The 12,953-nt window shown below is 42.0% G+C and overlaps 1 protein-coding gene across 2 annotated transcripts in view; it reads right to left on the bottom strand.

Moving 5' to 3' along the window:
- Positions 1 to 10,752, bottom strand: part of ltn1 (listerin E3 ubiquitin protein ligase 1) — a 126,143-nt gene extending 115,391 nt beyond the window's left edge. For both annotated transcript variants that reach the window (XM_073045711.1, XM_073045712.1), the window contains exons 1-2: positions 10,589 to 10,752; positions 825 to 1,028 (exon numbers count right to left, since the gene is read on the bottom strand). In XM_073045711.1, coding sequence (XP_072901812.1) covers positions 825 to 1,028; positions 10,589 to 10,630 — 246 coding nt within the window. In that variant the 5' untranslated portion in view covers positions 10,631 to 10,752. The remainder of the gene's footprint in view (positions 1 to 824; positions 1,029 to 10,588) is intronic.
- Between the last annotated feature and the right edge of the window lie 2,201 nt (positions 10,753 to 12,953).

Genomic DNA, 12,953 nt, shown 5'->3' with positions numbered 1-12,953 from the left:
TTCTATTTTCTCATAGCCTTCTCCTGCTTTATAGACATCATTTATTTTAATTTTCAGAGTTCTAGGCAGCTGCTTAGAGGAGCCCATGGCTGCTGATTGTTGGGACAAGGGTTGAGGAGTTAGGGTATTTATAAAGCTTTGAAATTTGCATCACCTGGCCTTTCCTAACGATGACTGTGAACAAGCCATAGCCCTAACAAGATAATTAAGGTCTGAGACCTTGGTAAAAGTTATCTGAGAGCTCAATTCTCTTGGGGTGCCCAAACTTTTGCATGGTGCTCCTTTCCTTTTTTTCCACTCTAAAATTGTGCAAAACAAAAATAATACACTAATCTTGCTTAAAATGTTGAAAAGAATGTTTCATCTTTAACTTTATGACTTTTGGAGATCAGTTCATCTTCTACTCACCTAACTAATCACAGTAACAGAAATTTTGACCGGGGTGCCCAAACTTTTGCATGCCACTGTATATTGCGTACATTTCTCTGACATTATATGTACTTACTGAACTTTAATCATTGCACAAATTTGCTCAGTCTGTGACAGAATTTGGTACACATTTTGGTACTTTCATTTGCTGAAACAATACATTTGTAAGCCTCCAAAAACAGAACTGCAAGTCTTAATTTTAAGCAAAATTAAGACAAATATGCATCCATCCAAACTGAATACCCCTTCACCCTAATAAAAATGGAATGTATAAAGAAATGCCAGAAATAGTAAATGTATCTCTTTGCTCACAACACTTCACTGAGTGAGTTTATAATGTGACACATGCCAACATCTGGTACAGAAAATAAGCAAAATGCAACAATAAAACATACTTTTAATTTAGTGGTTGCATCCCTCTTTGACATTTTGCGCAGAACCATTCGGAAGTCAGCATCCACCAAGCTATCCACCTCCTCGAGGCCTTGGACTGCAGGGACATAAGCCAATTCATTCTGGGTGGCTCCAAATCCAATAAAGCCTGGAACTATACCCTTGTCTTTGGCTAGCAGCTCAGCTGCTTTACCACTGCTCGACGGCTGTAAAAAAAACGAACAGGAAACCAGATTTGTAGATATGCAGATTTCATTAAGAGCAAAGATACTCCAGTAAAATATTTGACTAGCTCATGCAACCTGCTGGACTTTATAAAAACAGTCATAGATGAGTGTGTACCCTCAAAATCATTCAGTCTTCCCCAACCAGAACCCCTGGATGAACCACGAGATCCGCAAATGCTTAGGGCCAGATCAGTGGCATTCAGGTCCGGCACCAAGAAAGAAGGAAAAGGTCCAGGTATGGTCTCCAGAAAGCCATCTCATATGCAAAGTGGCAATTCTGGACCAAACTTGAATCACTGTAGGATGCTTTACAACTGTGGCAGGGCTTGAATTCTATCATCTCCTACAAAGTTATCAAAGTGACATAGGTGAAAACAAGGCTTCGCTCCCAGAAGACCTCGATGCGTTTATGCTCACTTTGACTGTCAAAACATCGAGGAGCTTTCACAAACTCTCACAGCCCCCAGTGACAGTGGGATTTCAGTCTCTGAGGCTAACGTATGAGCATCCTTCTGGAGGTTGAACCCATCGAGAGCATCCAGCCCAGATGGGGTACCCGTCCACGTACTGAAGACCTGTGCTGATTAACTGGCTGGAGTATTCACCGATATCTTTAACCTCTTGCATCAGTAGTCTGAGATACCCATCTGCTTCAAGCAGGTTTCTATTATATCAGTGCCTAAGGAGAACATGGCAACCTGTCTCAATGACTATCGTCCAGTAGTAATTACCTCCACTGTGATGAAATGCTTTGAGAGGTTGGTGGTGAAACATATTAAATCCTGTCTGAGAAGTGACTTGTAACCGCTCCAATTTGCCTACTGGCACAACAGATCCACAGCAGATGCCATTTCATTGGCTCTTTACTCAACCTTGGAACAAGTGTTCAGCAAAAATCCATACATCAGGATGCTCTTTATTGACTACAGCTTAGCATTCAACACTATCATCCCCTCAAAACTAATTAATAAGCTTCAAGACCTTGGCCTTAATTCCTCTGTGTGATTGCATCCTCCATTTCCTCACTTGCAGATAACAGTCACTTTGGCTTGGCAAATACAATCTCCATCAGCACAGATGCACCACAAGGCAGTGTCTCCAGCTCCCTGCTCTACTTGTTTTGTACATGACTCAGTGGCTAAGCACAGCCCCAGTGCCATATTTAAGTTTGTTGATGACACTGTGAATCAAAGCTGGCAATGAACAGGCATGTAGGAGCAAGATTGAGAACTTGGCTGAGGGGTGCCATATCAACAACCTCTCACTCAATGACAGCAAAACCAAGGAGCTGATTATTGACTTCAGGAGGACCAAACTGGATATCAATGAGCCAGTCATCACCAGGAGATCAGAGGTAAAGAGGGTCAACAACTTGAAATTCCTTCGGTTTATCATTTCAGAGGATCTGTCCTGGCCCCAGCACACAATTGACTTAACAAAAAAAAAGAATGGCAATCTCACTACTTTTTAAAAAAAAGTTTGCAAAGATTCCACTTGACATCTAAAACTTTAACGAACTTGTATCGATGTGTGGTGTAGAGTATATTGACTGGTTGAATCATGGCCTGGTATGGAAACACTAATGCTCTTGAATAGAAAATCCTACAAAAGTAGTGGACATGGCCCAGTCCATCAAGGGTAAAGCCATCTACATGGAGGGCTGTTGCAGGAAAGTAGCATCCATCATCAAGGACACCAACCACTCTGGCCATGCTCTCTTCTCACTGCCACCATCTGGAAGGTGGTACAGGAGCCTCAGAACACACACCACAAGGTTTAGGAACAGTTATTAGCCCCCAACTATCAGGCTATTTAACCAGAAGGGTAACTTCACTTGCCCCATCACTGAACTCTTCCCACATCTATAGACTGTATTCAAGGACAATAACGACAATAATGTCCTGGCATGTTCCACTTAACAGGACCTAAAAGTAGCATATTTGCAAATTGTCAGTTAGTAATCCCTGGATTATCCAAGCATCATGTGCTAGTCAGGACAGAAATAGAAAGATAGAATAGATGAATGAGAGACTGAGATGCAAGACTTCAGCTTTTTATCATCAAATCCTCTTCTGGAGCAGGGGTAAACTGCACAAGAGGAAATGACAGGGATGTTGCCAGCTCTGGAGGACCTGAGTTATAGGGAAAGATTGAATTGGTTAGGACTTTATTCCTTGGCACATAGATGATTGAGAGGAGATTTGACAGAGGTATACAAAATTATGCGGGGTATAGAGAAGGTAGGTGCAAACAGGCTTTTCCCACTGAGGGTGGGTGGAGCTACAACTGGAGGTCATGGGTTAAGGGTGTAATATGAAACATTTAAGGAGAACACAAGAGGAAATTTCATTCAGAGTCATAAGAGTGTGGAACGAGGTGTGAGCACAAGTGGTACATGTGAGCTCAATTTCAACGTTTAAAAGAAGTTTTGATAAGTACATGGATGGCTGTGGTCCCTGTGGGAATAGGCAGTTTAAATAGTTTAGCACAGACTAGATGGGCCCAAGGGCCTGTTTCTGTGTTCTACTTTCCTGTTCTCGATAGTTATTGCTAATTTATTTACTTTTCTTTTGTATTCACAGTTTGGTGCCTTTTGCACATTGGTTGTCCTGTAGGGTGTGGTCTTCCATTGATTCTACAGTGTTTCTTGGATTTATTGTGTATGCCCACAAGAAAATGTATCTCGGGGTTGTATATGTACTTTGATAACAGACTTACTTTGGACTTTGAAGAATATTTACAATTGCTATATGATATTTGGCACATACTGAGTGATCATTTACAAAGAAGTGAAATAAAAAGGAGCTGGCATTAAAACTGATGACACAAGACATAAAATATAGCTTCAAGCACTGCCTTAATTGTGCTGTGCCAAAATAGCAGCTAAAGATATGAGCGAAAAGCTACAAATGACATTGTCATGTCTAGCAATTTCTACTCAGCAGACCAGAAAATCCTGATTTTAATTCATCCATTCATGTTTCCACCATCACCAGTATAAATAACACTGATCAAAGCATGTAAAGACATATTATGGTTGTGAAAAATGTTCACCCTTATGTCTAGTAATTTAAATGTGCCACCCCAATTTGCCAGTTACATTCTATCACTGAATTCAACATCAAGACCAAAGACGTAGCAGATGCTTACTGGAATTCCCAACAATGTTGTTGCAGATTTGCGACTACATTCATTTGAATGGTAATGGTAAAGCTACAAGGAAGAAAGGTAGATAGTTTTAAATATGTCTGGGTTAATTATTTACTGAAGTTTTTAAATCATTTAATGTGTTTGTTTCAAATCAATTGCTATTAAATTAGTTTTAAGTATTCAATCTTGAACAATTTTTTAAAAATTCTAAATTTCAGGAACACAAGTACTGAAAAACTTTAAGGCTTTGACAAATGGCAACTGTCATCTTTGCAAACGGAGAAGACTTCCAAATGAAATCTGCTGTTACTAGGCAATGCACACGATCTGATTAATTCACTTGAGGTCTGCACATAAATACTTGCAGGTAAGATTTTAAATTGAATTGTAAATGGATAAGGGGTGGAGAATAGAAATTCAGGAACAGACCATTTCAGATCTGGTATTATGTAATGCTCAAGTTTTAAATAAATCATATTGTTGTTTTCAAGTCTCACACTCCCTATCTGCAATCGCATCTTCAGTCATACAATCCTTTTGATAGATCTATACACTTCTAATACTGGACTCTTGTTGTTCTTTATACTTAACATCTTCACCATTTGGGGGAATGCCTTCAGTTGCAAGTTGACTAAATCCTCACAGATGTTTCCTGCTCTTTGCCTCCTGCCAATCAGCCACTGCTTTATCCATGCTGGAATCTTTCCTGTAATACCATGGGCTCGTAGCTTGTTAAGCAGCACCATGTGTGGCACCTTGTCAAAGGCCTTCTGAAAATCCAAGTTCTGTACACAACATCAGCCGATTCCCCCTTTTCTATCCCGCTTACTATTTCTTCAAAGAATTCCAACAGATTTGTTGGGCAAGATTTTCCTTTGAGGAAACCATGCTCACTATGTCCTACTTTATCATGTGCCTCAAAGTACAATGAGACCTCATACTTGATAATTAACAACATCTTCCCAACCACTGAGATCAGACTAACTGACCTGTAGTTTCCTTTCTTCTGCCTTTCCCCTCTTGAAGAGTGGAGTGACATTTGCAATTTTCCAGTCTTCCAGAACACTTCCAGAATCTAGTGATCTTAATGCCTCCACAATCTCTTCAACCACCTCTTTCAGAACTCTGGGGTGTACAGCATCTGGTCCAGGTGACTTATCTACCTTCAGACCTTTCAATTTCCCAAGAACTTCTCTCTAGTTATGGTAACTTCACACACTTCATGCTCCCTCACACCTGGAGCTTCCACCACACTACTAGTGTCTTCCACAGTGAAGACTGATGCAAAATACTTATTCAGTTCATCTGCTACTTCAATGTCCCCCATTACTACCTCTCCAGCATAGTTTTGCAGCGGTCCAATATCCACTCTCACTTCTCTTTTACATTTTATGTATCTGAAGAAACCTTTGGTATCCTCTTTAATATTATTGTCTGGCTTACTTTTATATTCCATCTTTACCTTCTTAATGACTTTTTAGTTGCCTTTTGTTGGATTTTAAAAGCTTCCCAATCCTCAAACTTTCCAATAATTTTTGCTCTATTATTATTACGTGCCCTCTCTTTGGCTTTTATGTTGACTTTGACTTCTCTTTGTTAGCCACGGATCAACCTTGTGATTCCTAACTTCGTCTGAGGTCTTACCAACATCTACCCCCACAACCTCTCCACTAACAATGTGGTTCCCATCCCCCTGAAACTCTAGTTTAAACCCCACCGTGCAGCAATAATAAACCTTTCCGCTAGGATATTAGGCCCCTCTAGTTCAGGTGTAAACCTTCCCTTCTGTACAGGTCCCACCTTCCCTGGAAGAGAGCTCAATGATCCAAAAATCTTATGCCCTCCCTCCTACACCAACTCCTTAGCCACATATTAAACTGCATAGCCTTCCTAGTTCTGGACTCACTAGCATGTGGCACGAGTAGCATTCCTGAGATCATAATCCTGGAGGTCCTGCCCATTAACTTAGAACCTAACTCCCTAAACTTCCCAAGCAGAACTTTGTCACTCGTCCTACCCATGTCACTGGTACCTACATGGACCATGACCTCTGGCTGTTCACCCTCCCACTTAAGAATGCTCAGGACTCAATCCAAGATATCCTGGATCCAGACACCCGGGAGGTGATGTACCATCCGAGAATCTCACTCTCGCCCACAGAACTTCCTGCCTATTCCCCTAACAAATCCCCTATCACCACAGCGTGCCTCTTCTCCCCACTTCCCTTCTGAGTCACAGAGACAGACTCAGTGCCAGAGACCCAATCACTGTGACTTTCTCTGATAGGCACCCCACCCCCGGCAGTAATCAAAATGATAAACCTGTTATTGAGGGGGATGGCCACAGGGGTGCTCTGCACTGGCTCCTTAGCCCCTTTCCCATTCCTGACAGTCACCCAGTTTCCTGTGTCCGGCACACTGGGTGTAACTACATTTCTGTATGTCCTATCTATCACCCCCTCAGCCTCCTAAATGATCCAGAATTCATCCAGTTCCAGCTCCAACTCCTTAATGTGGTTTGTTAGAAGCTGCAGGGTAGCTCAGTTGTCAGGGACACTGGAGGTCTCCCAGTCATCCCACATCCCACAAGAGGAGCATCTTGCTTGGCATCTCTACTGTCCTGAGCAGATATAAAGAAGAAAAGTGGAAAAAATGAGTTTTTCTTTCCTCTGCTTTCTCTGACTGAAGCCTCCAAGACCACCACTCTGACTATGTCCACTCGAACAACAGCCGCAGCGCTTGCCCCTGCTTTCCTTTCATTTGCTCTTACTAATCAATCCCAGACACCGATTAGTTGCTGATCGAAGCTTTGTCGCAACCTGCCTTATACCCTCAGGCAGTGGACCTGATTGAAATGCCCTCCTCGCCAAACTTTCAATGTCCAGATTGGCTACTGGTCAAAGCTCTGCTACAGCCATATTTTTATTGTAAAACAGTAGTCAGCTCATTCAAAAGTCTTGCTTACTTTTTATAATCAGCAATGGAAAAATTACAAATCCATGCATCTCTCTGGCAAAGTTTTTTTGAACCATTTTGGCTGTCGCCCATTTGCAACTATTCAGGCTACTTCAGCATCACCTACAGAACATTCAGACATGAGCCGATAAGGGGCAATTACACCACAAGAGAGCCAGACAACAAATACCTCAAACAAGGGAGAATCTAACCAATTATTTTTTCATTCAATATCATTACAATTGCTAAGTCACTCCATCAATATCTTTGGAGTTACCACTGACTAGAAACTAAACTACACCATCACATAAATACCATGGCTACAGAGCAGATCAAGGCTGGGTATCCTGCAGGGTCTTTCACATCATGAGACCCCAATATTTTCCTATCTATGAATCACAAATCAGGAGGCTAATAGAATACTCCACTTGCCTGGATGAGTAATCAACAAAGAAGCATGATGCCATTCAGGCCAAAAGTGCTGTTTAATTGACACTCCATCAATGACCTTAAATAGTCATTCATTTCACCACCTTGCAGAGGCCGCAGTGTGTTATATCTAAAAGTTAATCTCCCAGTCATTCTTGAAAAACAAATCCCAAACCTACAACCTTTACCGTCAAGAAGGGCAGGACGTTTATCACCAGCAGAAGGTTGCCTTCCAAAGTGCACATCACACCTACTTAGGAATACAGACAATCTAAATTCTGGAACTGCGGGAAAACTATAACAGTTCAAGAAGATGACTCATCAGCAGCTTGTCAAGGGCAAATAAAGATGGAAAACAAACACAGACTTGCCAGTGATACCCAGATGCTGAAAATGAATAATGAATTTCTGAAGCACATTACAGAAAATGTGAGGCTTAGCACGTAAGCCAATTATTGAAGTAGTGAATATGGATTCATGCTTTGAAATTCTACTCCGTTATAGAACATATGTAAACAAATATAATAATTTACAAGCTTATCAAGTCTGACTGGTTGCAATGTGAATCACACCACAATGGCTATTAGCCTTACTACAGGCATACACAATCCTACTTACCAGGATAGTTTTATGGACTCCCACAACCACGTACTGTTTTGACATGAATGAAGACTAAACTTAGAACTGAAACACCATCCTTCACTCATTGTGAATGACTGGAGTTTGATTCCAAGCTTTTTTTTTCAACTTGAGGCTGTAATAAACTGAAGTCTTACTCATTTGAAGCAACTTGGGCTATTGCAATAAACAATATCTAAAAAATGTATCAACCGCAGTCCTGACCAACATGGGCACCATTATCCTGAAATAACTTTCTGCTTCTGACTCCTTAAAATTAAGAAAATCGACAAAGCCAATTCTGCCTATGATAAGATTTGCACTATTTCCAGCCAAAAAGCATGCACTGTATATTGGAAAGCAAAAGTAATTGAGGTCTTCTATGCCATCTGTGCCATTCCTGGAGAGGGATGGGCTCCGCCAGGTTTCAGATGCCCAAGACACGCCATACGATGAGCAATCACCAAAAAGATCAGTACAAAAAGCTTGTCATGACGGTGCCCCGATGACTCCACCAGGAGTTAAGGGCACACACACACACACACACACAGACACATGCCCTCCATGTGGATGAAGTCAAACCAGATGACTAAAATCTCTATACAGCCCTCACTGTGAAGGCTCATGTAATCAATTACATTACTTTCATACAATTCTTTAGCAGAATCCAGGCACTGTCAGTAAAAGAAATCAGATAAAACAGAAACTAGAATGGTTGGATTGTAGCACTGCAGCATTGTAGACGGTGTGATTTATTCGAAAGCCAAATTTGTGTTCCACATGCAGCATCCATATTTATCTTTACTGCTTTCTGATTCTCAAGCTCACCTAAGGTAGCCAATTTTAGCTTAATCACTGTCAACAGGTTATTTGGCAAAACAGGCAAAATAATCCTGAAGAAGCGTCTCAGCCTGAAACATTGACTGTACTCCTTTCCCTAGATGCGCCTGACCTGCTGAGTTCCTCCAGCATTTTGTGTACGTTGCCTTGGATCTCCAGCACCCACAGATTTTCTCGTGCTTGAAAATAATGGAAAACTTGCCTTAGGGTTACAGTGTGATCTGGCCCTTTGGGCCACTGAGACCATGCCAAGCATGAGGTGCCCATTTTTATACTAATCCTACCTGAGCCATCTGTTCTTTCCATGCTGTCATCAACTCCCCAGATTATACTACTCAGCTACATATCGGGGTGTATTAATCTCAAGATTATACTACTCAACTACATACTGGGGTGTATTAATCTCAAGATTATACTACTCAGCTACATACTGGGGTGTATTAATCTCAAGATTATACTACTCAGCTACATACTAGGGTGCATTAATCTCAAGATTGTACTACTCAGTTACATACTGGGGTGCATTAAACTACCAACTCATACATCTTTCAGATGCACAAAGGAAGCACTCAAGGTCAAGATTGAACCAAGATTGCTGGAACTGTGAACCAGGGCTCAACTAACTGCACTGCTGTGGTATCCACTATCCAACCCAAATATTATCTGAAAGCAATGTATGCACAAACTTTAGAGTCACCAGAGGAGCAGCATGAATCCTAGTTCAAGAAAAGAGGCAACAAACCCCAACAAAAGCACCTGGTCACCTGCCATTGAGGAAACTCAGCTGAACTAATGGAACAGCTGTATGTTTATCTACTAAGTTATGGTGATACTAAGCACGGTGGTTTTTCATGACACAAGTCATATGTCTCAATACCTTAGACACACTACTGTAATATTGCCCAATATACAAATCATAAAACCCAGCCTATTTAGGTCTGATCAGTCCTTTTCCAGTCAGCTGTTTGTCAAAGCTGGTACTACGCAAATGCAAAAACAGCAGGGTTTTCTTGAGTCACCAATAAGAAAAAACAACAACTCAATTTTTATTTCCCACAGCCCCTCACCAAAATAAAACAAGGTACCCTTGAGGAAGTGCTTCCCTGTTTGAAGGGATAACATCACTGGCGTGAGCACACTGTCAAACTGACAACCCAGAGCTGCAGAGGAAGTATTCCGCTTCCTTTGTCCTCTCGAGCGTTGACTTAAGATTCCAGAGCACCATTCCAAAGGTCAGTAGCGAGTCTCCCGGGTGTCCTGGCTAGAACTTGCCCCCTCCGCCCCCAATCCGAGAAGCAGGACACCAGGTCAGTAGATCTTGCCCTGTGCGGAATGGTTTCTAGATTCCGTGTGTCAAAAATACTGCGCTCTTTGCATGCGCCTAGAGGTGCAAGTTTGGGGGGAAATTCAGGCCACGTTTCTGTGGCACTGGGATGGAGAAACAGCAATGAAGATTGGTGCTTCTGAGATACACAGTCTAAAACAGCTGACATTGCTGCGTGGGCCGAAGGGCTTTTACCAGCGTCGTGGCGGAAGCCAATAACTTACCCGCACGTTGCCTTTGGTTCGCTGTTTGTTTTTGCCACCCATCACAGGTGCCCCTCCCCCAGGCCGGGATCGGGTCCGCCGCCGCCACGTCAAACTTCGGTTACTTTCAGAGAGCCACGACTCTCCACACTGCCCGGGCGCTGCGCTTGCGCAGGTGATCGGGCTGGTTGCCGTCCCTCACTAGCCGCCGGCTGGAAACCGCAGCGCCAACAGAGAGTTCCGTCTCTGGCGTTCCCTCTTTACTCCGGGAGCAGTAGTTGCGGATGGATTTGAAGGCACAGATTTTTCACCAAACTTAAATGTGTTGAAAGTGTTGCTGGAATTCATTTGACGATGACAGATAATAAACACTACATTCGTGTCACAACTTTAATGTAGGAAACCAGTTCACAGAAACTTCTTAAAGCAGATAAATGAGCAGAGCTAAATCCCTTACTATCTCTAATTTCAGTTAGTCCTGACGAAGGGTCTCGGCCCGAAACGTCGACTGCATTTCTCCCTATAGATGCTGCCTGTCCTGCTGTGTTCCACCAGCATTTTGTGTGTGTTGCTTGAATTTCCAGCATCTGCAGATTTCTTCGGGTAGTGATCAAATGGTTGATTTAACGAAGGGGGATCCAAAAAGAGCTGACATTAATGGGATTAAGGTGAGCGATGTAAAAAGGAGTCCAATCACAAACAAGAGAAAATCTGCAGATGCTGTGAGGGTCTCCGCCCGAAATGTCAACTGTACTCTTTTCCATAGACGCTGTCTGGCTCAGTGTAAAAAAGAGCCATTTGGCATTGGGAAATAAACATATAATTTATTATCAGTGATGGAACTGGTATGCCTTTAGATACATACTGTGTCATGTCATCTGCAGAAATTCCTTGATGAGTTGGCAATAGTTGAATGTATAAAGGGAGAACGAGAGGATGAATACAGGGCCCTGGTGAAGGACTTTGTCAAATGGTGCAAACTGTATCATCTGCGCCTCAACATTAGTAAGACAAAGGAGATGGTGATGGACTTTAAGACTAAGCTTGCATTGTTCTCTGTTGCTATTGATGGTGAGGACATGGATGTAGTGAGGACCTACAGCTATTTGGAAGTGCACCTGAATGACAGACTTGAGTGGAGCACCAACACAGAGGCTGTGTACAAGAGGGGCTGAAGTCACCTCTACTTCCTGAGGAGACTGAGGTTCTTTGGAATATGCAGGCCTCTCCTTCACATGTTCTACCAGTCCGTTGTCATCGGTACAATCTTCTATGCAATGGTGTGCTGGGACAATGGCATAAACACAGGTGATGCCAACAGGCTCAATAAACTGATTAGAAAGGCTGGCTCTGTTATAGAAGTCAAACTGGACACACTGGAGGCTGTGGCTGAACAAAGAACCCTATGGAAAATCCTGGCAATTCTGGACAATCTTTCTCACCCTCTGCATGTCTCCTTGGCTGAACAGAGGAGCACTTTTAGTAATAGACTAAGACAACTGTGCTGCTCCAAAGAGTGCTATATGAGGTCGTTCTAACCCTCGGCCATTATGAGTCAACATATAGTTGGGGAAGTGATGAGCCCCTCCTGTTAGTTTGTGGTAACTTATTTTTGAAATTCTTTATACTTCTCTTCTAATATTTATATCTGTGCACTTGTAATACCGCTGTGATGCTGTAATTTAATTTGGGATCAATTAAGTATCGATCTATGTCAATCTTATGAATTTGAAGAGTGAAGGAACTAAGTGTGGGGAATTGTTTGGGAGGTGGAGAAAATAAATGTTTCAATGGGATCAAGGGCCTCAGAACTGAAAGGAGTGGTTGAATGGAAATGGAGAGACTGAAGTCTCTAAATTCCGCCTTCCCAAAGCTTTCCAGAATTATTCCTGTGGATGGAGAGTGGAGGGGAACAAGTGTGGCCCTCATTATCTAAGAAGGGAGGGGACTATTGATTTTTCAGATGAATACCAGTAATGGGAATGGTGTTGTGGTCTTTTTTAATAACAAGAAACCTTGAAAAGAATAATTAGATTGAGCAGTTAGCAGTTATTTATGACAGAAAATTAATGTATTGAGTAATGTACAAGAGTACTTTAACTTGTGACTAGATGTATAGTCAAGAAAATAATGGATGTGATGTGCTTAGATTTTTAGAAAGCTTTCAGTAAAGTACCACACAGGGCTTAGATCACATGAAATGAGAATTGGTTATCACACTAAAAGTGAAGTGGGAATAAGTTCATCTTTTTCATTTGGCAGTATGTGACTGTTGGGCATTGAAGGTATCGGTGCTTGAGATCTAACTATTCACAATCATTGATTTGGCTAGGAGGATCAAATGTCATATTTCCAAATTTGCCATGATACAAAACTAGGTGGGATT

This window comes from Hemitrygon akajei, chromosome 5 (assembly GCF_048418815.1).
Source record: "Hemitrygon akajei chromosome 5, sHemAka1.3, whole genome shotgun sequence".
Lineage (NCBI taxonomy): Eukaryota > Metazoa > Chordata > Chondrichthyes > Myliobatiformes > Dasyatidae > Hemitrygon > Hemitrygon akajei.
The sequence above is the reverse complement of the archived record's forward strand: the minus strand, read 5'-3'. Positions and strand labels throughout refer to the sequence as shown.